The sequence below is a fragment of the Stegostoma tigrinum genome, chromosome 4 (genome assembly GCF_030684315.1).
Source record: "Stegostoma tigrinum isolate sSteTig4 chromosome 4, sSteTig4.hap1, whole genome shotgun sequence".
In the NCBI taxonomy this organism is placed as follows: domain Eukaryota; kingdom Metazoa; phylum Chordata; class Chondrichthyes; order Orectolobiformes; family Stegostomatidae; genus Stegostoma; species Stegostoma tigrinum.
The window spans coordinates 76846927-76874178 of NC_081357.1; the positions used below are offsets into that span (position 1 = coordinate 76846927).

Sequence of the window (27252 nt, forward strand, 5' to 3'; positions counted from 1 at the left end):
TCCTATACTCAATGCACTAACCAACAAAGGCACGTGTACCAAACACAGCCTTCATGCCCCTGCCTACCTGTGACTCCACCTCCAAGGAATTATGAACCTGCACCACAAGGTCTCCTTGCTCGGCAACGTTTCCCAGGACCCTATCGTTAGGTGTATAAGTCCTGTCCCGATTTGCCTTACCAAAACGCTGTACCTCCCCTTTATGTGAATTAAACACCAACTGCCCCTCCTCTGCCCTTTTACTCATCCCATCAAAGTCCAGTTATACCCTTCTTCACCATCCATTACACCACCAATTTTGGTGTCATCTGCAAACTTACCAATTATACTTCCTATATTCACATCCAAATCATTCATATAAATAATAAAAAGCAGTGGACCCAGCACACTGCTGGTCACTGGTCTTCGGTCAGTAAAACAACCCTCCACTACCACCCTCAGTTTCTTACCTTCAAGTTAATTTTAAATCCAAATGGCTAGTTCTCCCTGGAGACCACATGGCCTAACCTTGTTAACCAGTCTACCATGCATAACTTTGGCTAATGCCTTGCTGAAGTCCATATAGATCACGTCCACTGCTCCGCCCTCATCAATCCTCATCATTACTCCTTTAAAAAAACTCAATTAAATTTGTGAGACATGATTTCCCATGCACAAAGCCATGACGACGATCCCAAATCAGACCCTGCCTTTGCAAATATATGTTGATCCTGTCCCTCAGAATCCCTTCCAACAACTTACCCAATACTGACATCAGACTCAGATGTCTGTGGTTCCCTGTCTTTTCCTTACACCTTTCTAAAATAATGGCACCACATTAGCCACCCTCCAGTCCTCTGGCACCCCATCCTGGTCACTGATGATACACATATCTCAGCAATGACTTCTCTAGCTTTCCACAAGGTTCTAGGGTTACCTGATCAGGTCTTCAGGATTTACCCCTTTTATATGTTTTAAGACATCAAGCACCACCTCCTCTGTAATATGAACACTTCAAAATATCACTGTTTATTTCCCCAGTTCTTTAGCTTCCATATCCTTCTCCATAGTAAATACTGATGGAAATACTCTTTTAGTATCTCACCCATATCTTGCAGTTCCACACACAATGGCCTTGTTAATCTTTAAAGGGCCGTATTGTCTACCTGGTTACTCTTTTGGCCTTAATGTATTTGTAGATTCTCTTTGGATTCTCTTTAACTCTATTTGTCAAAGCAATCTCATGTTCCCTTTTTGACCTCGTGATTTTCCTCTTGTGTATACTCCTACTGTGTTCATATTCCTGTCGGGATTCGCTCAATCCCAGCTGTCCGACCCTGTCATTTGCCTCCTTTTTCTTCACCAGAGCCTCATATTTCTCTCTATCCAGCATTCCCTACACTTACCAGTTTTATCTGTGTTGTGTTCTAATAAGGCTATGGACCCCAATTGCAGATCTGCACTGTTTTCACAGTCTGGGAAAGGATAAATTGGCCAATTTTGTTTTGACTGCCTGGTCTTTGCTGTTTGAAGGAAGCAATGTGACTACTCGTGATTGTTCCCCAGAAGTTGCTTCCTTGGGCATTTTTCTCTCAGTTACATTTCCTGAGGAGTTCTTAAATATTAATGTTGACCTAGCTCACAGATAATGTTCAAGGTTGTATTCTATAGGTTTGACACTGTATCAATGGCAGAGAAGTGATAGGCTTTCCGTGAGAGTCTTTCATTCTGTATAAAAAGACAAGAAGTTTTAAACACGTTGCCTTAAATTAATCAAAGATATTAATCTCTTTTTGCATTGGTGGAAAAAGAAAATGAAACATTGACTAAATGGTATCTGGTCTGGTTCAAGATCACAACCAGCACAATTTTACAACTCAAATAAAAATCCAAAGATCTTTTTGAAAATGCATTATACTTTTATTAGTTTATGTATAATTGTATAAAACAATTTGGAATTAACATTTATATTAATTCTTAGTGACATATTTGCAAATAGGTCTTGGCTTAGATATGGATAATTTCAATTATACATAAATCTTAGGAGTACAGAAAAGCAATATTAAACATAATTTTAATACTAAAACCACTTCTAGACTGCCTCTGAATGAATAGGCTCTGTTTCATTTCTCTGACAGTGTTTTACTCTTCAAAAGTGGACTTAGCCAGGCCAACAAACATAACATATATGTTCAAACAAGGATCTCAGATAATACACCGATTTTTCATAACTGATTAATCAAAATACCCTGCCAAACTGACATTGGCAGTAAAATATTTAATATTAGTGATTCTATCTCCTAATGATCCACTAGTTAATTTTGTTATTAATATTTATTCAATGATTATCAGTAAATTTCTGGGCACTGAGTGTCAGAACCAGTTATTCTCACATAACAATGCACTTTACTTTAACTGTATGCTTCTACTTCAATTTAGAAAATAATCCTTTCCTGGAGTCGTGTAGCATTTTATTCATTTCCTGCACAGTCATCCATGCAACCTGTCTGAGTTAATCTGCCAATTTAGTCCCAGTTGATGCCAGAATAGGTGCTGATTTGTTGCTCTGAATCCCAACTGCACCAAGAACTCTGTTGCTAATGCCCAAAACTGCTTCATGTGAGGCCTCTACATCTCGTGGGCAGAAGAAGCTTTCATTCCATTAGACCTAGCTACATGTTTACCCAATTCCAGAGATGAGCAGAGTTAAAATAACTGTGTCAACTTTAAGTCATTTATAAAAAGAAACATGTTGAAGTGGACAGACAAATGGTATGCCTTTCTTGCTGACCCAGTTTCTGACCCATTTTAGAAACTGGCGATATACTAATTTTTGATTCTTTTAAACATAGCAATCTTATTTATGAAATTATTTACTACTTCTGTTTTTCTATGTGGAATATACTTCACAACAAAAATTATCTTCCCAAAATATATACTTCTTCCTTTAGGATCAAGAATGCTGGCAAATATGGATTACATTTGGTGGTAAAATATTTTAAAAAGTAGTTCCCAGAATGTTGGCAACACCTAAAAGGCTGGTATTTATTGCCCTGGAGAAGTTGACAGTGGTTGAAATTCCTTCTTTTGCTAGTTTTCAAGCTCAGCAAAGTAAAATTTCCAATTTTGGGCCACTTATGGCTTGCAGTAATACTAGCAGCAGAAATAACTATACTCCAAAGTGAGGAAACATGGCATTTGTGGAGAACACTGGAGTGATTAACCTGTATTGTTCAGAAGAATGATTCATACAAAAATACATATGACGTACAACATGCTAAAAAAATTCACAAATTATTCTTCACTTTTGAATCCCACATCAGACCATTTGAAGCAGTTCACTGTATCTTTGAGCAGGCCCCAGCAATTTGATATTTCAGTGCCATACTGACAAATTCTCTGAAATAATACGGGGCCTTTGCATTTAACACAGATTCCAATATCATGTATATTTTACTATGCCATGCCACAATGTAGTATACACATGCTGAATCTATACAGCTCAGCCAAATTCTACATTCAAGCTGTAATTTGTTGCATATCCTGGAAGTGAGTTCATCAACTTCAAATTAGAAACCTTTTATAAGTCCTGCACTCTCTCTAATTTTCACAATTGCAATTTTTGTGCAAGGTAGGTCTCTGGGACATTTTCTGCATTGTTATCATAAACAACGTGCGGTTATTATGAAACAATATGCTCAGCTTTCCTAGCATTTCAATAGATGGTGCATCAAATTAATCAGCTTTAAAATAAAATTAGTCTGCGATGGACTTGGTGGGGAGCATTGTGAGGAGATGGGAAGAGAGGCATGGACTGTTAGCTAATAGTTCTACTTAAAATAGTATGCCAGTACAACCTAAGTTTCCATTTTTAAACTCAGTCTTAAATTTCCACTGAAATTATCAAGAGTGTCTAACTTATTAGCATCCTTAGAACTCTGTTGTATAACTGAGAGGATGTTTACTTACTCCTAATTATTTTCACATATGCTCTATCAATGCTGATTAATACTTGGATTTGGTTCCTGAGCAGCCTGTTGCACTGCAGAACCTAAGCAAAGTGGTCACTTTAATTTGTGTGCAAGATTCAACAACAAGCTGTAAGTAGTATGACATTCAAGCAGGATTTTGCCCTGAACCGATTTCCATGCCTGAATACTTCTCAGTTTTGGCTACTGAATGGAAACCATGACTAATCTCTTTTTTGAAGCACCCTGATTTTCACTTCAGCTGGGATCAGCCACTTGAACAGAGAATATGATCTTCCTATTTCATACAGTTTGCTACAATAATACGCAACTTATCTATATTTTCTAAACCTTTCAGGAGTGTTTAAATTCTCTTTTTTAACACCAACTCAATCATTCCACTTTTTTACAATACATTTGTTCATTTAAAGGGTCATCAGCTTGAAATGTCATTTTTCTTTCCACACTTGCAGCCCGGCCTACTGAGTTTCTTCTGTTTATATTTCAGATTTTTAACATCAGCAATATCTTGATTTTGTCACTACAGTTGATCTTTCTTGGGATTTCAACACCACATTTGCTTCCTTGTTAAAGTTTCCAACAGAACTTTATCTGTTATTTGGGGAAATAATAAGATGGGATTAAGAAATCGTAGAACTGAAGACAGATAAAAGCTTTAATTAATTTCTATTTATCAGAAACTATCCTTAATCTGTTCTGCTCTTCCACCACTAAATTACAGCTGTTTCTCATTTCTATGCTTAAAAAAAATTGAAATTGTGTAGCTTTGGAGTTTATATACATGGTATGTAGTGTTGTTCAATATGATATAGTGAGAGTAATCTTTGTTTGCTGAAATAAAACAGAAAACAGCAGATGCTAGAGATCTGAAACAAAGTAAAACAGCAGTAGTTGGAAAAACGTAGCAGGTCTGGCAATATTTTCAAAAGAATTTGTCCTGAAGAAAGGTCAAAGGACTTGAAACATTAACTCTGGTTTTTCATCACAAAAGCTACTAGACGAAGCGAGTTTCTTCAGCAAATTCTGTTTTAGAAAATGCAGTTTGTATTTATTAAATTTTGTGTGAACTGGAAACATTCTTGAGAGGTGAGTAAAGAATGCAATCAAAATGGATGAAATAAAGGAGATCAGAATATGTATTATTATGTAGTAAAATAATTGGCCATTGCCAATGCAGTCTTAAGTTTGGTAAAGTACAGAAAACTATTGTGTTGCATTTTCTTCAGTAAATTCAAGGTCGGTGGATAAACAATGAAATGGGATAATTATTGATTACAGAGAATCTGAGCAGATTTCAACTACACTTTATTGAGACTATGCTTGGTAATTTTTAATTTTATTCATTAAATGCATTGTGTGCTTCAAATTTATCCTTGTCTGACTTAGAAAATGTTTTATCCACAAGCTCTTTGAAAAAGTACAACTCAGGGGATGAGTAGGTCAAGGGAGTAATGGAGTAATCGTCCTTTCTTGGGGATTCCTGATTGAAAGCATTCCTAGCATCTTTGCTCTTTCAACATTTGTATATGCAAGGTAAGCAGCAGCATATGACTAGCTAACCAAACAGAAATTTTAAAAAAATTGTCAATTGCTACACAAACCCATCTGATTCACTCATGCCCTTTAGGGAAGGAAGTCTGCTATCCTAACTTGGCCTATCTGTGACTTCAGACTCATGACAATATGGCTATCTCTTAACTGACCTCTGTCATGGCCTAGCAAGCCATTCAGCTTTATCAAACTGCTATGAAGTTTTCAAAGAAAAATGAATGAAACCAGCGAACCACACAGCATCAACTTAGGCACAGGAAATGAAGGTGGCAAACTCAGCCTCATTGACTCTGCGAAGTTCTCCTCACCAATCTTTGCAGTTGTGTGTCAAAACTGGGAGAGATGTCACATAGACTAGTCAAGCAACAGTTTAATATACTCATACTCACTGAATCATAACTTGCAGACAATGTCACATACACCACCATCACTATACCTGGGAATGTCCTTTCTATTCTGAGGTAGTTTCACTGGTATAAAGTATGAAAAGAGTTGGCCTGGAAGCTCTCAACATTGACTGCAGACCCCTTGAAATTTCCTGGCATCAGATCAAACATGAACAAGGAAATATCCTGCTAATTACCAACTATCGATACACCTTGGCAAATGAATTATTACCCCTCCATGTTGAACACTACTTGGAGGAATTACCAAGGGTGGCAGGGGCACAGGATATACTCTAGATGGAGGATTTCAATAACTGTCATCAAAAGTAACTCTGTGGTATCATCACTGAATATGTTGGCTGAGTCCTAAAATACATCGTTGCTAGACTGGGTCTGTGGCAGGTGCTGGGAGAATCAAAAACAGGAAGAAAAATATTGAATTCACCCTCATCATCATCTTGACATAGATAATAAAATGTGAGGCTGGATGAACACAGCAGGCTAAGCAGCACCTCAGGAGCACAAAAGCTGACGGTTCGGGCCTAGACCCTTCATCAGAGAGGGGGATGGGGTGAGGGTTCTGGAATAAATAGGGAGAAAGGGGGAGGCGGACCGAAGATGGAGAGAAAAGAAGATAGGTGGAGAGAGTATAGGTGGGGAGGTAGGGAGGGGATAGGTCAGGGAAGACGGACAGGTCAAGGAGGTGGGATGAGGTTAGTAGGTAGGAAATGGAGGTGCGGTTTGGGGTGGGAGGAAGGGATGGGTGAGAGGAAGAACAGGTTAGGGAGGCAGAGACAGGTTGGACTGGTTTTGGGATGCAGTGGGTGGAGGGGAAGAGCTGGGCTGGTTTAGGGATGCGGTGGGGGAAGGGGAGATTTTGAAACTGGTGAAGTCCACATTGATACCATTAGGCTGCAGGGTTCCCAGGCGGAATATGAGTTGCTGTTCCTGCAGCCTTCGGGTGGCATCATTGTGGCACTGCAGGAGGCCCATGATGGACATGTAATCTAAAGAATGGGAGGGGGAGTGGAAATGGTTTGCGACTGGGAGGTGCAGTTGCTTGTTGCGAACTGAGCGGAGGTGTTCTGCAAAGTGGTCCCCAAGCCTCCGCTTGGTTTCCCCAATGTAGAGGAAGCCACACCGGGTACAGTGGATGCAGTATACCACGTTGGCAGATGTGCAGGTGAACCTCTGATTAATGTGGAATGTCATCTTGGGACCTGGGATAGGGGTGAGAGAGGAGGTGTGGGGGCAAGTGTAGCATTTCCTGCGGTTGCAGGGGAAGGTGCCGGGTGTGGTGGGGTTGGAGGGCAGTGTGGAGCGAACAAGCGAGTCACAGAGAGAGTGGTCTCTCCGGAAAGCAGACAGGGGTGGGGATGGCTGGATCCCAAAACCAGTCCAACCTGTCTCTGCCTCCCTAACCTGTTCTTCCTCTCACCCATCCCTTCCTCCCACCCCAAGCTGCACCCCCATCTACCTACTAACCTCATCCCACCTCCTTGACCTGTCCGTCTTCCCTGGACTGACCTATCCCCTCCCTACCTCCCCACCTATACTCTCTCCACCTATCTTCTTTTCTCTCCATCTTCGGTCCACATCCCCCTCTCTCCCTATTTATTCCCGAACCCTCACCCCATCCCCCTCTCTGATGAAGGGTCTAGGCCCGAAACGTCAGCTTTTGTGCTCCTGAGATGCTGCTTGGCCTGCTGTGTTCATCCAGCCTCACATTTTATTATCTTGGATTCTCCAGCATCTGCAGTTCCCATTATCTCATCATCTTGACATAAATGTGTCCAACCATGGCAGTAACAATAGGACAGACTATTGCTCTGATCTTGTGGATCCTTCACTTTGCAGATATGCACATAGTGTCGCACTGTCACTGTGTTAAATGGGACAAATTTTGAACAAATCTAGCAAATCAAGACTGGGCATTCATGAAGCAGTGTGGGCTATCAGAATCAACAGAATTGTTTACCATCATAAGGTTAAACAGTATGGCTCGGCATATTTCCCTCTCTACCATTATTATTAAGCAAGGTTATTAACACTCATTTAACTAATAGTACAGGAGGAATGCCAAGAGCAGAACCAGGAAAAAATTAAAAGATGAGGTGTCAACCTGATGGAACTTTAATGCAGGACTACTTTCATATCAAAGAGCAGAAAAAGCATTCAACAGATAGGGCTAAACAATCTCAATTCTACTGGATATGATTTAAGGTTTGTCACACCCAGTGGTGAATGAGGATGAATAATTAAGAGGAGATTAAATATTCCCATCTCCAATGATTGGCGAGCCCAGCAATATTAATGCAAAAGCTAAGGCTGAAATATTTGCAACTACTAGAGTCGGAAATTCCCAGCAGTTGATCTGTCTTGGCCTCCTTATGTGGACTCCAACATCAGCAATGCCAAGTTTCAATCAATTCCATTCATTCCATACGATATGAATGGCTGAAAGCACTGGATACTTCAAAGGCTATGGATCCTGACAACATTCCAGCAATGATCCTGAAGATGTATGCTTCAGAACCTCGCCTGCCCTTTACCTACCTGTTCTATTGCATCTTCCCAACAATGTGAGAAATTGTTCAAATATATCCTGTCCACAAAAAACAGTTCAAATCCATCCCATCAGTCTTCTTACAATCAGCAGCAAAATGATGGAAGGTGTCAACGGAAGTGCCATTAAGTGGCATTTGTGAAGGAATAACCTGTTCACTGTTATGCAGTTGGGTGCCACCACGGCAATTCACATCCTGACTAATTACAGCCTCAGTTTGAACACTGACAAAAGAGTTCAATTCCAGAGGTAAGGTGAGAGCAATTGTCTCTGACAGCAAGGCAGCATTTGATCGACTTGGGCAAGGAGTCCGGTCAAAACTGGAGTCAGTGAGAATTAGTGAAATACTATTCTCTGTGTGGTCATGCATAGCACAAAGGAAAATGGTTGTGTTGTTGGAGATCAATTACCTCAGTCCCAGGACATCTCTTTAGGAGCTCTTCAGGGTAGTATCCTAAGCCTAACCATCTTCAGCTGCTTCATAATTGATATTCCCTCCATCGTAAGGTCAAAAGTGGGTATGTTCCCTGATGACGGCATAATGTTTGGCACCCATTATGTCTCCTCAGATTCTGAAGCAGTCTATTTCCAATGAAGCAAGACTTGGACAATACCCAGGTTTGGCAGACAGGTGGCAAATAACATTTATATCATACAAGTTTCATTCAATGACCATTGCCAATAAAGGAGAATCTAGCACTTATTCTTCGACATTCATGGTATTACCACCACTAAATTCCCTACTATTAACATCCTGGGCATGATTTATCAGAAACTGAATCGGACAATTCGTATAAATACCCAGGTGGCAAAAGTAGGTCAGCAATTTGGAATTCTACACAAATAACTCATTCCCGTCCACTCAATGCTTATTCGCAAACTCCAAGGCAGAAGTCAGAGTATGATGACATACTCCCGACTTGTCTGAATGACAGCAACGATGCTCAAAAAGCTGGACACAATCCAGGGCAAAGCAATGCCTTTATTTGTACAAAATGGACCCACTTTTAACATTCTCCTCTTCCACTACAGTACAACAGTTTATATCATTTACAAGCTGCAGTGTTGCAGTAACTGAGGACTTCAACATCATCTTTCAAACCTGTGACCTCCTGGAACTCACTTCCTACGAGCTGTGGGTGTGCCTACGGACTTCAGTGATTGAAGTAGGTGGTTAATCACCTTTTCTCAGGCAATTAGGGATGGGCAATAAATATTGGTCAAGCTTCAGTAAAGCTTTCATCCCATGAAAAAAAGTCCCAATCAGGATGCCTTTCCATTCTTTCCTTCCTCCAGGATTTATCTTGCTTTCTCACAAATAGTACTTGTGCTATTCAGCTCAAATATCACTTATTCCAGCCTATTCCATTTTCTAAGAACTATCTCAATAAAGTAGTTTCTTCCAAATTTCTTATTGATTAACAGATTTAGGACCTCTGGTTTCAAACTCCCAAACAAGCGGAAATATCATCATCTTGTCTATTCTCTCAGACTTCTTTAAAATTTTTAAAATGTTTATTAGGACAACTGTCAGCTGTCTCTTTGTGAAGAGTCATTGCCTATTCAGTTTTCTTCTAATAGTTTTATTAAGAATGACAGCAATTTACTCTTTTCATCATTTATCGCTAGACCATTTGATATTACTTCTCTATATCAAATCTATAAATATATAAGTTACTACAGAATATCAAATGATGGAATGATTATAACAGAAGAAGGCCATTCAGCCTGTGATTTCTATGCTGGCCCTCTTACAGAACAATTAACACAATGCTACATCTCAGCAAACTGCAAATTTCTCCTTATCAAATAAGATATCATAGTATCTTTGACTATATCTAATTATTTTGTTATAATTTTGCTGGTTCATGCATATGTATTGTATAAATTAACTTAGATGATTTTAAGTGATAAATGTATTGCAAAAGATTGATTACGACAAATAAATGTCTAGGAGATGAATAGCTTGCTGTCTAGTCCTATTTCTAATAAAATTCTACCACTGAAAGGAGAAAGTTGTTTTAAGATGACTATCTTCATTTTCCACCCATCGTACTTTTCTTCTTGCCTGTCTTATAAGTATTACTTAAGAACTAGGAAATAATCATAACTGGTCGCTTAGTCAGAAAAGTCAGCTATTCCAGGTTTTCTCCCTATCAATATGTGGTATTTGCATCATTAATAGGGGCATGTGGCAACTAAAACATACAGATCACTTTCATTTCTGGAGTGAAGCAACCCCTGACCAAATGCAGCAAGATCTGAATAATGTCCAAACTTGGACTGAAAAGTGGCAAATGACATTCATGCCACACAAGTTCCAAGCCACTTATCTGGATGATTGCAGCTCCAACAACATTCAAGAAACTTGACACCATCTAAGACAAAACAGACTGCTTGATTGGCACGACATCCACAAGCATCCACTCCCTCCATCACTGATACTCAGTAACATCAGTGTGTATCATCTACATGATGCACTATGGCAATTCCTGAGACAACACTTTCCAAACCTACGAACACTCCCATTTCAATGGACATACGGCAGATATCTGGAAACACCACCATGTGCAAACTTCTTTCCAAGCCACTCAAAATCCTGACTTGGAAATATACTACTGGTCCTTTGCTGGCAAAATCCTGGCAGATGTTCCAAAGGGCACTGTACCTTTACCTACACTAAGTGGATTGCAGCAGTTCAAGAAGAAAGTTCATCACCATTGTCTCAAAGGCAACATGGGATGAGCCATAAATGTTGGCCCAGCCAGTGATGCCCAAATCCCATGAGAGAATCAAAAGAAATTCTGCAATGAACTTTAGCCTATCTAAACATTTGCATAGTGCTATTATAAAAATCTGCTATCTGACAATAAGTACAAAAGGGAAGCTAAAGCGAGAAAACAAGTTGAAAAGAAAACCTTAAAATATCAGCATAAATAATATAAAATTTAAATGATTAAATAATAATATGGCATTGCAAGATTTTGAAATATTAAATAACATCTTTGGCAATGTATTAACTTGAGCAATGCAAGATTGTTCACATTAATATTCAAGCTATGACTTAAAGGATGAAATAGCAGCCTGGGCATTGTAAGATTTAATGTGTTAAATATTAGCTCTGACATGTATGATTTAATCACATGCCAGTGCATACATAAAATATTGAGTATCAACATGTGCAATTTAAGATTTAATATAATAGTAAAGAGTAATTAACTTATCATGGTCAAGTTAGTAAAATTAGGGCATTGGTATAATGGAGTCAGGAAGCGAGGGGGGCAAAGAAAAGATTGTCAGTAACAAACAAATTGAGATGACAGCATATGTTAAGTAATGCTAGGATGGCATAAACTACCAATTAAGCCACACTGGAGTACTGAGCACCTGCATTACAGGAGGAAATTAATGAAACAAGAGGTATTATGAAAGACATTAGTGAGGATGTTGCTGGGATGATGAATTTTAACTGAGGAAAGAATTGATAGATTGGGATTGTTTCCGTTGGTACAGAGGACATCAAGGACATTTATTTGAGGTATATAAAATTATATGGAATCTAGACAGAGTAGATAAGAGGAGCCTATCTCCTCTTAGCAGAGGGATATGGATAGAAAGTGATTAGAAGAGTGATTAGGCAGCTGTTTAAGAGCTATTTCTTCACCAAAAGGATGGTGAGGACAGGAACTCACTGTGTCAAAGGGTGGTATAGGTAATTTAAAAAATCATAATTTTAAAAAAGTATAATTTGAAGACAGGGCTATTAGAATGACAAGAACTGGCATGTAGGATGAGGCTGGATACTCATTTTAGGTTTAATACCGACTTGAGAGGGTTAACTATTCTACGCTCCAAATTCTAAAACTATTGATTGGAGGCTCCTGACATTTTTTGTGTTGTGATTGATCAGGATGACTTTTCCTCAATTCTGTTCAGAAACACTTTATTCATAAATAATTTCAAAACTTGTTCTTCACCATTACAAATACTGGTAATAGCTGCTTTCAGCTCCACGCTTCCTCTGGCTGGTGTGTTAGGAACTGGGGATACAGTCTTAGAATAAGGGGCAAATCATTTAGGACTGAAGCGAAGAGAAATTTGTTCATTGAGAGGATAGTGAATTTCCTACCGTAGAGGCTATGGCAGCTTAGCCACTGAGAATGCTCAAGGTAGAGATTAATCAATTTCAAGGTTTATGGGCATAGAGTGGGAAAATGATGTTGAGGTAGAATATCAGCTATGATATAATGGAATAGTGGAGAAAGTCTGAACAGCTGAATGGTCTAGTCCTGCTCCTGCTTTCCATGTTTCAAATGAGAGTATTTTGGAGCTATTTCATTTATATTTTTATGGTGTGGGCCAGTAGAAGTTGGCATTGTTAAACTTGAGAGGGGGCAGAAAATATTTACAAGGGTGTTGTCAGGACTGGAGGATTTGAATTATAAGGAGAGGCTGAATAGGCTGGGACTTTTATCCCCTGGCACATTGGAGGCTGAGAAGTGACCTTACAGAGGTTTATAAAATCATGAGGGTCACGGATAGGGCGAATTGCCAAGGTTTCTTTCCTTGGGAGGGTGAGTCCAAAACCAGAGGGCATAGGTTTAAGGTGAAAGGGGAAAGATTTAAATGCATTGGAGTGACTAAAGAAATGAGTTACTAGTATGATTCTAGACATGATAAATTTCAGCAATGAGGATAAATTGAAAAAGTTAGGACTAGAGAAGGCTGAGAGGAGATCTGATTGAGGTTCTCAAAATCATAAGTAAGCTGGACAGGGTAGAGAGGATGAAGTTGTTTCCACTTGTACAAGAAACAGGAGAAAATGGGGATTGATTTAGAATGATGTGTAAATGAAGTGATTGGAGGGAAGATTTTTTTCATACACTAAATGGTTAGATTACAGAATGCACTGCCCGGAAATGTGGTGGAGGCAGATTTGATTTCGACAATAATGAGGACACTGGATGGTTATTTGGATAGTAATGGTGCATAGTGATATGGGAAAAAGGCAGGCGATTTGGAAAGGTGAAAAGATAATAGAGCTAGTGCAGGGATAATGGGCTGAATGGCTGCTTTCTGCAAACTTAATAATGCTGCCATTCTGAGAAGTCTACATACCTGGGATTTCCTGCATGCTGCAGAGTTTTGACTTCAAATGCTGTGCCCTTCATCTTTGACAAGCTCCATTTCTGGAAGGCAGCGTAAGTGACTGAGTGGCTTTCACTCATGAACATCTGAGCTCTGATGCTGGGAGCATTGCTAATCTGAAAAACAGCCAAATTTCCCAGTGCCATGATGGGAGATCCTCACTACAATCCATCCTTAACCAAGGTGCCAAGGTGGCTGTGGAGATCAGGAGGAAGCAGCATCTCCACCCCAGTCCCCCACCCCACCCACCAGGAGTCCAAGAGGGTCCACTAAGGGTGTCCCTGCCTTAGTGCAGCTGTTAGGTTTCTCAAGGCCCTTGACTACCTCTTGAATTCTGGCACCATTCAAGCCTTCAAAAGCCAACTTTTTCAGTACAACAATAAACTCCAGCTTCAGCAATAAATAGGTATGTTTTCACTATCATTTTCAGATTAAAGTATGTAATTGTAGCTGACATCTGGGTACGCTTTGTGTCCTTCAACTGAATGATTGCTCTGTCTGTGATGAATATAAATAATCACTTGATAAATTTTGAAGTAGAGCAGGTGCCCTTGGTGTTATAGTCAATATTCATCCTTTATCTCCAAAAGTGGTCATTTATCTTGTTGTGTTGTTTCTTAAAAGGAGAAACTACACTTCAAAATAGGTATAAATCTTGTTGGGATAGCCTAAAGATGTGACAACCACTGTTTAAAGTTCTCACATAGATTTATATGCTTATTTCCATTTAATTTCCTTTCATTCTCCATTCCTGAATGCAACTACTCATATTGCGATTTAATTTTTCGGGTGGTTGCTATTCTCCATAAGCTCAGAGTGAATATTGGCATTGACTGTTAACATTTCTGACTTTGTTGGTGGTCACATCGAGGTCATACCTGTGAGCCGAAGATTCAACGGTGCAAAAGGGAAGCTAACAATAACAAAAGGATCTTTTACTTCACTCAGTGTAATTTCCATCAGGATACTGTAACAATAGCTCTGTGGGTCTGCCGTGTGCAATACAAAGGATTTACAAATTCTGAAATGGGTCTCAGATTCAAAAGAAGAGTCAAATGGAATACAAAATGCCAATTCTGTTTTACATTCAACAGATGCTGCCAGACCTGTTGAGTTTCTCCAGTGTTTCTGTTTTTATTTTGCTATAGCTTGAATACTTTTAGGTAAAGAACAAACTTGCATTCTATGAACTAACAGAGTTTGGTCTTCTCTTTGAGTAACTGGTGACAGAAAGTCAGCAGCTAATTTTGAATCTCTCAATTTTAATTTCCATTGAGTTCAAATGTAAGTTCTCTCACAATTGGTAAGGTCACAGATCCCCATTGAGTGTATTAATGTTTTCAGGTTTCCCTGCATTAAAGTAGAAAAAACTATTGTGAAGGCTGGGTATCCTCAGTCCTTTTCAGTATGCATACACAACACAATTTCAGAAGAAGTGGGACAGACTATTGATCGGGGTGTTTAGCCTTCATCCCTGCTACTCTGATTTTGGAGATTCTGGTGAACTGAGGGAGAGATAGATTCTGACAAAATGAACAGTGAGAACTGAATCAAGAACAGTTCTTGATTCTTCTGTAGCAACTGGCAACTAGTAAGCTTACCGTGGAAAGAACGTGGTCCAGAGGAAAGGTGAAGGCTTTACCCTAAGAGTTCAAGCCAGAATCACAGGCTCAAGCTCACAAGACCAGAAGGATAAATTTGCTTTATAGTTGTTTTCTTACAGCCCTTTTTACAAAATGAGCCACAGGTATGCTGGCCTGAAAAGAAGATTTAAACTCCCTCCATTGATGTTATAAATTTATTTTTCCCTGGATGTAGGTGGGGCTCACAATGCCAGCATTGGGCTGTCCATCCCTAATTTCCCTTGAACCATGTGGCTTAAAGGGCAGTTAAGACATGACCATATTATTGTGGGTCTGGAATTGGTCAGACTGGGTGAGGATGGCAAATTTTCCTTCCTTGAAGGAAATCTGATGGATTTTTACAATAATTAATAACAGTTTCCTGCGGCAGACAGGCATTCTGAGACTCATTATGTAAAGGCTGACTGTTATATAACCTCAGACAATTTGCTGCAGTGTACACAATCCTACCATGATTGTTTGATCCATTTTAAAATGTAACATGAGGACACAGAAGTTGAGTCAAACACGGCATCCCACGTTTAGCAAATTCAGGTAATTGGGATCATTGTTTGGTTTGACTCTGAATTTACTAAATGCTTTTACACATTATTATTTTGATCACATTCAAATATACCGAGTACAAGTACATCGGAAAATATTTTCTCTCAGAAGAAAAACAGATTGCTGGAAGGAGGTAATCACATGCAACAGTGGAAATGAAATAATTGTTAACCTTTTCGACCTGGTCCAAGTTCATCCAAATAATAAATGCAACTCCACAGAATAGTAACAACATTTATGTCCATATATATCTCTTGAACTAAAGCATACAGTACATTTTTTTCAAACTATTATAAGAGATGTACTTTGATTTACAAATTTACAAAGAAATTAGGGAAGAATCTTCCACCTTCTTTAGTGGTGAATGTGGTGGTAGAGGCATTTAACCAGTTGAGAGGGTGGCAGCTGAGGGCTCCATCACTTTCTCACTTCCACTCTGACTGTCCATAGCCAATGGTAGGCCTTTCCTGCCTTGCAGCTATATATGAGGCTTCTAAGTGGACAATTGGTGATCACTGAAAGGACTCATCCCGCTACTGATAGTATTAACCTAACAGTGGGCTAAAAGCTCAGTCATGCTTTAGCCTGTAGTCAACCTGCACCATCCCTCTCATTGCCTGCATAAGATTTAATCTTAATATGTGATTAAAAGTGAAAAGCTAAGTATTTTAGACACACGTGATTTCGGACAGGCACAAAAATATAAGTGAATTTTAATCCAGCTTTATATATTAAGAAGTCTGTTTAGCCCTTTGAGAACATCCCCTGTCTACAATACTGCCTAAAGTCTTTTGCAAAGCCATGACATATTCCAAAAGGCACTTTGCATTTACCATTAAGATTCCTAAGTAACCTAGCCTGGAATACCATTTGGCCAATATTGGTTGTCCATCATAATTCCCTCGAGAGCTGCTATAAGTGGCTAAAGACAAAAATCCCTTAGAAATTTCAGGACCACTAACTTGCAAATTGTGGAAGACTGGAAATCTACTGGACAAACACAATTCAAATCCTTAAATAATAATATTCAATAATAAAAATACTCAAGCATCAGGCGTGTTATAATCACACAGCAACGATGAGACTAATGAATAGTTACTGAAGGTAAATATGTGGCTCTCTTCTCAGTTGGAATCTCACTGAACAAGAGTGGGCACTTGAGCATTAAATGCATAGATCTACATGTGAGTCTTGATGCTCTCAATGTTTAGTGAAGAGTTTGAGCAACTTTGAAGTATGTTTGTAAGTTATGTTCAGAAAAAATGAAGTGCGTAATCGAAATCTGGAGTGAATTCATGCCATGCATGTTTAATTGCTTTCCACATTTCAGCTGATAATGTGATATATTCAACATACTATGTCTGCTGAAAATGGGGGTGAGATTACTGGTGAGCTGTGGCCTACAGTGCGAAAATGAAAGGCCTTCATTTTCTGCTCAATTTCAAGGGAACCATTACCTTAAATGACACCGTTGGGGATGCAATTCCAAATGTAAAATGGAGAATTGCTGTACTGGGCATTCATCTCCTTTGTGCAAACTGGCTTATGTTTGTTTTTATACCATTGTATCAATACTATACTACTTTCAGTGAGAATCATTTGCCTGCAATTATTCATGACAAATTATTAGCTTACTGCATTTGAGCACAATTCCTCTCTCTGACCTTCTGATAGAGATTCTACCACATCCAGTTTAAACATTTTAAAACCACAGATTAAAAATAGCACTATAAGCGTTAACAAAATATCCTATTAGGCACCCAGACATTACAGTTCTCAATCTTACTTCAAAGGTCATGTCTCAATTAATCAACAAGTAATCAAAAATTTAATGGAGCATTATCTTCATGAAAGTACATTTAAAAAGTACATTTGAAAAACTAATTTGTCATAAGCAGAAGATTGAATGCAAGCCTTTACATGTCAATGACGCATCTTGTCAATTTAGATGTTTCCCACTCATACAGTCGTAGAGTCAGAGAGTAATACAACATGGAAACAGGACCTTTGGCCCAAACTGGCCCATGCCCACCATGGTGCCCACTCAGTTAGTTCCAAATGCCCACATTTGGTCCACATCCCTCTAAACCCTTCTGATCCATGTACCTAATTAAATGTTTTTTTCAAACTTGCTCCAAAGCAATGATTTTTTGTTTGGTTTGCTGAAGATGAAAAAACACAGTATATTAATGGAACATCTCATGGTATGGGTTATAAGCTAGTGATCAGTAAATATCTCATGTGCCAGCCTTGCTACATTATGGTATTTACTGTCGCTCCATCTGGTGTTGGTGTGGTGTTGGTAGATGTCGTGGATGCCTTCATGCACTGCACTAGGGTATCATAGAAAACTGATCTTCATGTCATTTTAATGTAACTATGCTGTCAGGTAAAAGTAAAGTAGGCCTACTGTCTTATTAGACAGAGAGATGACTGGTGGTGGTTTAATCCGAGTCACTAGACCTCGGACAAGTGGAGAGGTTGAGAAAGAGTCCTTCACAGCAACCTCAGCCATTGTGGGAATTGAACCTGTGCTCTGCATCACAATCCAGCTGCCCACCAAGGACTAAGTGATCCCTGGCTGGCAGATATAGGTGCAGCCTAAATTCAGTCCCTATCACACAGATGGGCCTGGAAAAAAAAACAGAGGGCAATTACTGTTGTAATTGAGTTACAAAATAAAATGTAACAGATTCCTGAGACTGCTCTTTGTCACAGACTAGCTGATATGTCAGAAAAACGTGGAAAAAAAATGAACCAGAGGACAAAATCACAATTAAATTTATTGTGTTAACTTATTATTATTGTTGAAATTTAGAACTATAATACCAGCTTGATATGTTCTTCCTGTCACATGTTTTGCATTGCCAGAGGCATGGCAGACAGTGATTCTCAATGTCAGGCACTTCATCTCTTGGAGAGAATGTTTCTATCTTTGACTCTGCCTTTAAAATGATGACTTTCCACTTGTACAGAGCAATATTTAAGCAGCTCAACGGCCTTCCCTCTTTAACCATACAGCGTCAAAAGATCCCCCAAAATTGAGAAGATAGTGACGTTATTCCCAATCAACTCTGCTCTTTCTAAATACAACCGTATGACTATGTAAGGTGTTGCTTTAAAATGAATATTTTAACCTCAATTGTTAGGCATAAATGGGAGCACTAACTCTATAAAGAAAGGGAGATCTCTTTGCCTGTTAGAGTTAACCTTCCTGTCAGAAATGTTATGAATCAATAAAACAGTTCAAACATTAATGTAATTTTGACTTCAATAGAATTGATGGGAGTCAAACTGATTCTCCATATATAGTGTGTGCTGAATCCTAAAGGAAAGGGAAAATAAACCAGTAAACCAGAATGTGCTGTTACCAAAACAAGTCATGTTCTGTACAGTCTGATATTTAGACTCTCATATGGAGAGTTTCTTTCAAGTTGGATAGATTCATTTGAGTATCATTGATACACTTACAAAATCTCTCAGTCAGCATGCTGGTGCTTCCTCACCTGTTCAATCCATTAGGTGCATGGAAATTCACTGAGTGCAGATCTAGAACCATGCTATATCATAATTGAGCTCTTTCCAGGTGTTGAGTCCCTGAGCTGACCATCATATTGGTCCCCACAAACTTGACAAAGAATGTTAGATTGGCAAACCATTAAATGAGAGCAGGACCTCAATGGAGTAGGATGCTCTGATGTCTGCAGTGCTTCATGTAGATCTGAGCCAATACTGCATGTCTCTGGACATCATCTGCATGGGTCACCTTTGGTGGCCCTTTATGCTGAAGAAAGAATCCCTTAAGCACAGCCTTAATCTCCATGCAGGTCCTTTGAGGAAAGGAAGCCTTTGCTATGGCATGCTTTTCGGCATAAAGATGGTATTAATGATGCTAAATATGGATTCATAAGGTTTAGACAATGTTCCTTTAGTCTGTTGAATACTTGTCCCATTTGTAGAGCCATACTGCAGTAGTCAAACTTCAATGATGTTAATTGCCGGTGTGTTATTTTGGAACTAAAAACAAGAAAATAAATAGAATCAAACATATGTTACCAAATCTTACAGGGAGATTTTTTTATTCACTTTGAAGGAAATACTTGGGAGTAGAGTAGAGCACATTCTTAAGTTTTTCCATTTTGCTTAGATATTTAGAGGAGATTTTGGGGGAGAAAACAACAGAATAAAAGCCATTACTAATCAACAGAAACCTGTGATGTGGGGATGGATCTTTTGGCAGGGTGAATGAAGCAGAATGGAACATGAGTGCTCCACTCACTCCTGCTCCTCCCAAGTTAAGTGTATCTGACGAAGAGTCACAGGACCCGAAACGTTAACCCTGATTTTTTCTTCACAGATGCTGCCACATGTGCTGAGCTTTTCCAGCAACTCCTGTTTCTGTACAAAATTAAGTGTAAAATGGCTAATTAGCAGCTGCTAAGCCAAGCAGTCTCTGAGATAACGAGGTGTGGAGCTGGATGAACACAGAAGGCCAAGCAGCATCAGAGGAGCAGGAAAGCTGATGTTTCGGGTCTGGACCCTTCTTCAGAAGCAGTGTCTTTGATTTGATTTGGTTGATTGTTGTCACATGTATCTGAGTACAATAAAAACTTTTGAGGTTATAAACTTGTTTGCGGAGACGATATGATTAGTTCCAGGCATTTTGCTACCAAACTAGATATCATCATCAGTGTCCATTCAGTGAAGTGTTGGTGTTCTGCCCCGTTTGTTATTTATATGTCTTAGTTTGCTGGGATGGTTGGCATTACTTCCAGTTCTGTTTTTCAGTAGTTTGTATATTGGGTACAGTTCAATATGTTTGTTGATGGAGTTCCAATCAGAATGCCAGGCCACCAGGAATTCTCTGGCATGTTTCTGTTTGGCTCGTGCTATTATCGATGCATTGTCCCAGTTGAATTTGTGTCCTTCTTTGTCCGTGTATATTGAGAATAGAGAGAGTTGGTCATGTCTCTTGGTGGCTAGTCTCTTAGCGGTCTCGACCGATTCTCACCGGTTTCAATACACACGGACAATGAAGGACACAAATTCGACTGGGCAAACACATCCATAAAAGCACAAGCCAAACAGAGACATGCCAGGGAATTCCTGGAGGCCTGGCATTCCAACCAGAACTCCAAAAAAAACATGCGAACTGGGCCTGATATACAGACCACTGAAAAACAGAACGGAAGTGATGTCAACCATCCCAGCAAACCAAGGCATATAAATAACAAGTGGGACAGAACACCAGTGCTTCACCGGAGGCGAACTGATGATGCTACCTAGTAGAGTGACAAAACTTCTGCAACCAAATCCACCGGCTCAGCGAGCAAGGCTACAACCTTATCCACAACCCAAGCCACAAATCTTCTCAGCAACTTTAAATGAAAAATTTTGTTTTGCAACCAGTACAGGCTGATCATAACATACAAGAACATACAGATCATAGGTTGTTTAGATAAAGTGAGGCAGACATTGTTACATCCACACAGGTGATACACAAAAGCAATATCAACATTAGTCTTTAAGTTAGAAAGGCCCGTTCAGCAATCTAATAACAGCAGGGAAGAAGCTGTTCTTGAAACTGTTGGTATGTGTGTTTAAGCTTCTGTATCTTCTGCCAGTTGGAAGAGTTTAGAAGAGAGTGTTACTGAGGTGGGAGGGGTCTTTGTGTTGGTAGTTTTTCCGCAGCAACAGGTGGTGTAGATGGAGTCCATTGATGGGAGGTTGGCCTTCATGATGGTCTGGGCTGTGCACACAACTTTCTGTAGTTTATTATAGTCCTGGGCAGAGCAGTTACTGTACCAAGCCATTATGCACCCAGATAGAATGTTTTCTACGGTGCCTCTGTAAAAGTTGGCGAGGGCTCTTATGGGCATGCCAAATTTTCTAAGCTTGCTGGGAAAGAGTAGGATTTGTCGTGCCTTTTTGACCATTGCAACTACATGGGAGGTCCAGGACAGATTATTGGTTATTGTCACTGCTGGGAACTTGATGCTGTCAGCCTTCTCCATTTCAGCTCCACTTATGTAGATAGGGGCACGTCCTCCTTTCTTCCTGAAGTCAATGATCAGTTCTCTTGTTTTGGTGACATTGAGAGAGAGATTGTTATCAATGCACCATGACACCAAACACTTTATCTCCTTCCCATATTCTTATTTATCACTGTTAGATATCCAGCCTATGATGGTGGTGTCATCAGTGAACTTGTCAATGGCTTTCATACAAAATTTGGCCACACAGTTGTGATTGTACAAGGAGTACAGGAGGCGGCTGAGTAGACATCCTTGCAGGGCATCGGTATTGAGCATTATCATGGAAAAAGGTGCTGTTTTCTATCTTCACTGATTCGCGGCCTGTGGGTCAGGAAGGCAGACGGCAGAGCTGAGACCTAGGACTTGGAATTTTGAGATTAGTTTCGTTGGAATTATAGTATTGAAGGTGAAGCTGTAGTCGATAGGTAGAACCATAGAATCCCTACAGTATGGAAACAGGCCCTTCAGCCCAACAACCCTTGGAGCATCCCAATCAGGCCCATCTCCCTATAACCCACCTAAGCTACACATCCCTGAACACTATGGGCAATTTAGCAAGGCCAATCCACCTAACATGCACATCTTTGGACTGTGGGAGGAAACTGGAGTACCCAGAGAAAAAAAATCACGCAGACACAGGGAGAATGTGCAAACTCCACACAGACATTCGACCGAGGGTGGAACTGAACCCAGGCCCCTGGCACTGTGAGGCAGCACTGCTAATCGCTGAGCCGCCATGTCACCCCAAAGTAGAAGCCTGACATCGATATTCTTGGTGTTCAGATGTTCCAGAGGTGAGCGTAGGGCTAGGGAAATGGCATCTGCTGTGGTAGGCAACTTGCAAGGAAGCGAGGCTGGCTGAGAGGCTAGAGCTGACGTATGCCTTGACGAACCTCTTGAAGTGCCTCAATTATGGAAGTCAGAGCTACTGGGCGATATTTGTTGAGGCACATTGCATGTGCTTTCTTAGGTACTGGGGTGATAGTGGTCTTCTTAAAGCAGATGGGGACTTCAGGTTGTAGCAAGGAGAGGTTAAAAATGTCAGAATACTTCCATCAGCTGGTCCACACAGGATCTGAGCGTATGGGAGGGCACACAAAAAAGACATTATGTGAACTACCAACAAATTAAGTCTCTGCCCCTGTCAATCTCTCTCTATTTGTTTTGGCAAGCTCAAAGCAATGAATAAATGGAGACAGAAAAGGAGCAATGACACCTTTGCCAGCAGACAGTATACTCCACACAATCATGGCCTTGTCTTCCTACTATTGTACCACCTCCTCATCCCTAACATAAATTACTCCCAAACATTTTCCAATCCAATGATGGAGAAATGGACAGAGCAAGAAAAAAAAGCATGTACTTGGATCTTTCACAAACTCAGTAGCTTATTAATTAATCATTTCAAAATGGTTTCCCGACTGTCAATTTCTCCACCAGCTCACTGTCTATAATTTCAGTGATTGGCATGATAACCCGGTTTGAGTCAATATATAGTATCTTATACACAATAGACGTTGACCAGTCCAGTTTGAGGTTGAAAAATCAAGCCTATGGTTTCAGTTAAAAGCTCAGAATTGAAATTTCATTTCCAATTTGTTTAAGCATTCCGTCAACACAAAAAGGTCCCAGTTATAGTTTCCACAGAAAATCTCTTCTTACCTCTATTCTTCATAATTTAGTTCTCCTAATTTCCCTTATGCTTCTTCCCTTTAGGTTGTCAGGTTGATACCTGCTAATGATATTTTGTAAAGCCATCTCCTGTGTGGTGTTTTATTGCAGATTTTCAGAAAACAAGCTATACTATTCTACTTGACCTGAAGCCTGACAGGACAAAGAACTCTTAGCTGGAGGCCATTCCCTTCATTTTCTTCATGGATCAATATTCCATTTCAAACTCAGCATTGAACATTTTAATAAGGATGTATTAAGTGAAACTGTTGCCTTTTGGAGATGCTTCTCAGAAGAGGTTAAAGATGGAATTGTCAGTGATTGAACATGACCATGAACTCCTGTGGGTCTGGCTTCTTTCAAAATGGAGCAGGTTACAGCTCCAATAGTTTGCAGTCTGTCATCCACTGTGGTGTAAGTGGGTGCAGCCAGTATACAGCTTTGCCAGGCTAGCAGGCGTCCTATGCTGCAGCGCCACTGTCTGCCCATGTATCACTTAATGGCACTGCATTCAAATTCAGAGATTAAAACAACTGGAATGTCTTCTACTTCTTCAATGTCCAATTGGCAGCACATAGTGTTTGTCAATTATCCTGGCAGCTGATGTTGATATCGATGATATATATCAGTCCACTGTGTAATTAATATTTGATTCAAGGCCTATCAGCTGACTCCATTCATATATTGGGAGCCAAACTTCTACATAAAATGAGCACTTAGTACACTGTGCTGACTGCTTTAGTAATGCTTTCAGAGTCTATTTCACGCTTGAGGTGCATGCTGTTCTTACCAGAGTGTGTGTGATCATGATCTGATGCACGAATTTGCCATTCCGAAAGCACAGCCCTTGATGCCAGGATCAACTTAGGACGAAAAGGGGTAGGATGAAGACATAACATTTGGACGTATATTAATTAGCCTAAACCAGTTGCATGGCATCACTGATTATCTTGCAGCCCTATGTCCACTCTCTCGTAAGTGTAGTGCTGTATTTGAACATGCCAGCTGTTGTCTTCCATTGCTTCTCAGTGTTTGGTTGTGGAGTTTCCTAGTCACTTGAAGCTCAAGGACTGCTCTTCTCCCCTCCCTACTTTCTTCAGCAAGACCTCCTCTGATGTGTCAGAGGACCTTGAAGTGCACATCTGTTACATTGTGACTTCTTTTCCTTTTCCAATTTAAGGTCGCTATTGGCATAACTACCAATACCTAGCCAAAATGCTTCTCCCATTTAATACATTGTTTTTGCGTGGTCCATGAACCCATGAATCTCTGGGTTTTATGTCCATGCTCAGTAGTGAAAACCACTCAGCATGCTTAGTGCTGGCTTCAAATGTAACATGAAATTTTTATGCCGTCTTCATCAGAAACAGCAAGCACAGGTCAATCATGTACTGTGATCCCTGTGCCTGTTTCTAGGCCTTTTCCAAATTTGTAATTAGTGTTTCCAAGTGTTGGAGCAGCCTGTAAATCAACAAGGTTGAAGTCAAAATAGTCACTAATAAATTCAATAACAAATTCAGGACAGGTGTCTTTACCCAGTGTAGGATGAACAACCACATGGAGGGAAAACTAAATATGTCAGATGAAGAAAGGATTAGAGCATAAAATTCAGTTAGAGGAAATGGTAAGAAGATTGGGTAGAATCTTGTATAAATCATGATAGCAAGTCTTGTGGTTTATTCCTGTGTTGTAACTTAAAAACATATGTGAGGTGTCCTTTATTTGGTTATTTTTATGCTCAATCTCTACTTCTATGGAAAAGGAAAACCTAACAATTTCTGAGAGATGTCTGATCAGTAAGGCCAATCATACATCTGGAAAGGGAGCCGAAAATCAGAACTGTCATTATATTGCATTCTAATTTGATTATCGCCATGATTTTGATGCTTCTGAGAAAGTCAAGTCAGGGGACTGGATTACCTGATATTGTACATGGCTCCTTTGATGATATGGTGTATCTTCTAGTCTCACACCAGCAGAGGAAGTTGGCACTGCTGATGGCATCAACATGTGAAATGGAAGTTGTTGCTAATTTGTGTTACTGCATCAGATTCTAGGAACTCCACCCCTAACAGCATCCTTGGTCTAGATACATCACAACAGTTGAAGAAGTAGCTCATCATCTCAAGGGTAACGAGGGATAAGCAATAAATGCTAGCCCAATCAACGAACACCCACATCACATCAATTAGCTGAACAAAAAAAAACACACCAATGTGCACATGCACAATGCCACTGATGTCCAGGGAACACTCACTTCGCTTTCACTGCACTTGCAGTTCATCTTGCCACCCTATTCTCCCCCTTGATGCTGTGTCCTCGATATTCTGTTTACTCACTCATCGATTGACTCTTCTCCTTTATTTGGCATCTGCAAAACCTTGCTCATCCACTCACCATTCTGCTTTCCATTTCACTTGCCATCCTCAGTGCCTTGCTTTCCCATTCTCTCTATTCGACCACTTCCCCAGCCCCTTGCTCCCACCTCTGTTTTCCAAATAACCGCTTTGGTTTGCATGTGACTCTCGCAATACCCCGACATTCTCTGCCTCACCCATGACCCTGCTTGCTAACTCCCTGCTTGTCCCTTTTCCACCTGCTCACAGCCTTCTTCCCACTTACTTATTTGCTCCTGAAGACTGTCAACACACCATGGTACTACAGCAATGATTGGGACAGGTTCAATAAGGTGACAGATAAGTATTGAGAGTAGTACAGCGAGCAAATCATGAGCCCATGATTTGAATTTGTTTCAAACATTTGAAAACAGAAATTTTATTGCTCATATTTTTTTTATGTAGGCACCTCTTTGTGGCATCCCTAGCAATGACATCATTGGCAGTGCAACTGTATAGGTGGTGAGTGTACTCCCTGCAGTTGTGGTAGCAGCATACATAGTCTTGATGATATTATTCACACTTCAAATTTAAATTTGAATCCTTTAATGATTTTAATTTGTTTCGCTGGATTTTAAAAGACAATTACTACTGTTTTCCATATGTGCTTTTTAAAATGGAATCAAATATATCAGTGAAAATAGATAGTATCCCTTGGAACATAATCTCACTGCCTATTTGAATTACTTACCTTACTGCGCATTAATCCACCAGTCGGATGCTCTGGCGTGCTGTGTTCTGATGAGGGCTTGGCCTTCTCCTTGTTATTATTTGAGTCGTTGTCTTTAATGATGTCATACTGTCTGCAGAAGAGAGCTATAACAGCTGGAATAAACCAAAAGGAAAACATGTTCAGTGATGTGCGAAAAAAAAATTCCTAACAATGCATGTCTGAAGATTAAAGTATGAGGATGGACAAACTGCACAATCTCCACCAACAATAATGACCAACTGTGTCCATGTGGGGAAAACACCCTTGAGGGTGGAACTTTGCATTGCAGATAATGTCTATCAAATACAGCTACATTGTATAAGAGTGTAACCAATGCTTCTCAACTTAAAATCATGGCTCCCAATACCAAGAAAATAAATGTGCTTTTGAGGCTTAGAATAAAATCATGGAATCCCTACAGTGTGGAAACAGGCCATTTGGCACAAGTCCACACTGCCCCTCTGAAGAGCATCCCATCCAGACCCATTCCCCTACCCCTAATTTCCCCATGCCTAATCCACCTAACCAAAACATCCCTGGACACTATGGGCAATTTAGCAAGGCCAATCCACTTACCCTGCACATCTTTGGACTGTGGGAGGAAACTGGAGCACCCGGAGGAAAATCACACAG

General features: G+C 40.0%; 1 protein-coding gene across 4 annotated transcripts in view; it reads right to left on the minus strand.

The window, feature by feature from the left end:
• Nucleotides 1-1984: 1984 nt before the first annotated feature.
• The window catches only part of fndc4a (fibronectin type III domain containing 4a), a 236708-nt gene continuing 211440 nt past the window's right edge, over nt 1985-27252 (minus strand). The window contains exons 5-7 of one of the 4 annotated variants that reach the window (XR_007247574.2): nt 26599-26732; nt 19312-19822; nt 1985-4559 (exon numbers count right to left, since the gene is read on the minus strand). Coding sequence is in view for 2 of the 4 variants with exons in the window: in XM_048531144.2 (XP_048387101.1) it covers nt 24892-24972; nt 26599-26732 (215 nt within the window). In the remaining 2 variants the exon portion in view is untranslated. Of the gene's footprint in view, nt 4560-19311; nt 19823-23858; nt 24973-26598; nt 26733-27252 lie in introns of those variants that run through there. The other 3 variants (XR_007247575.2, XM_048531147.2, XM_048531144.2) reach the window with 3 other exon arrangements.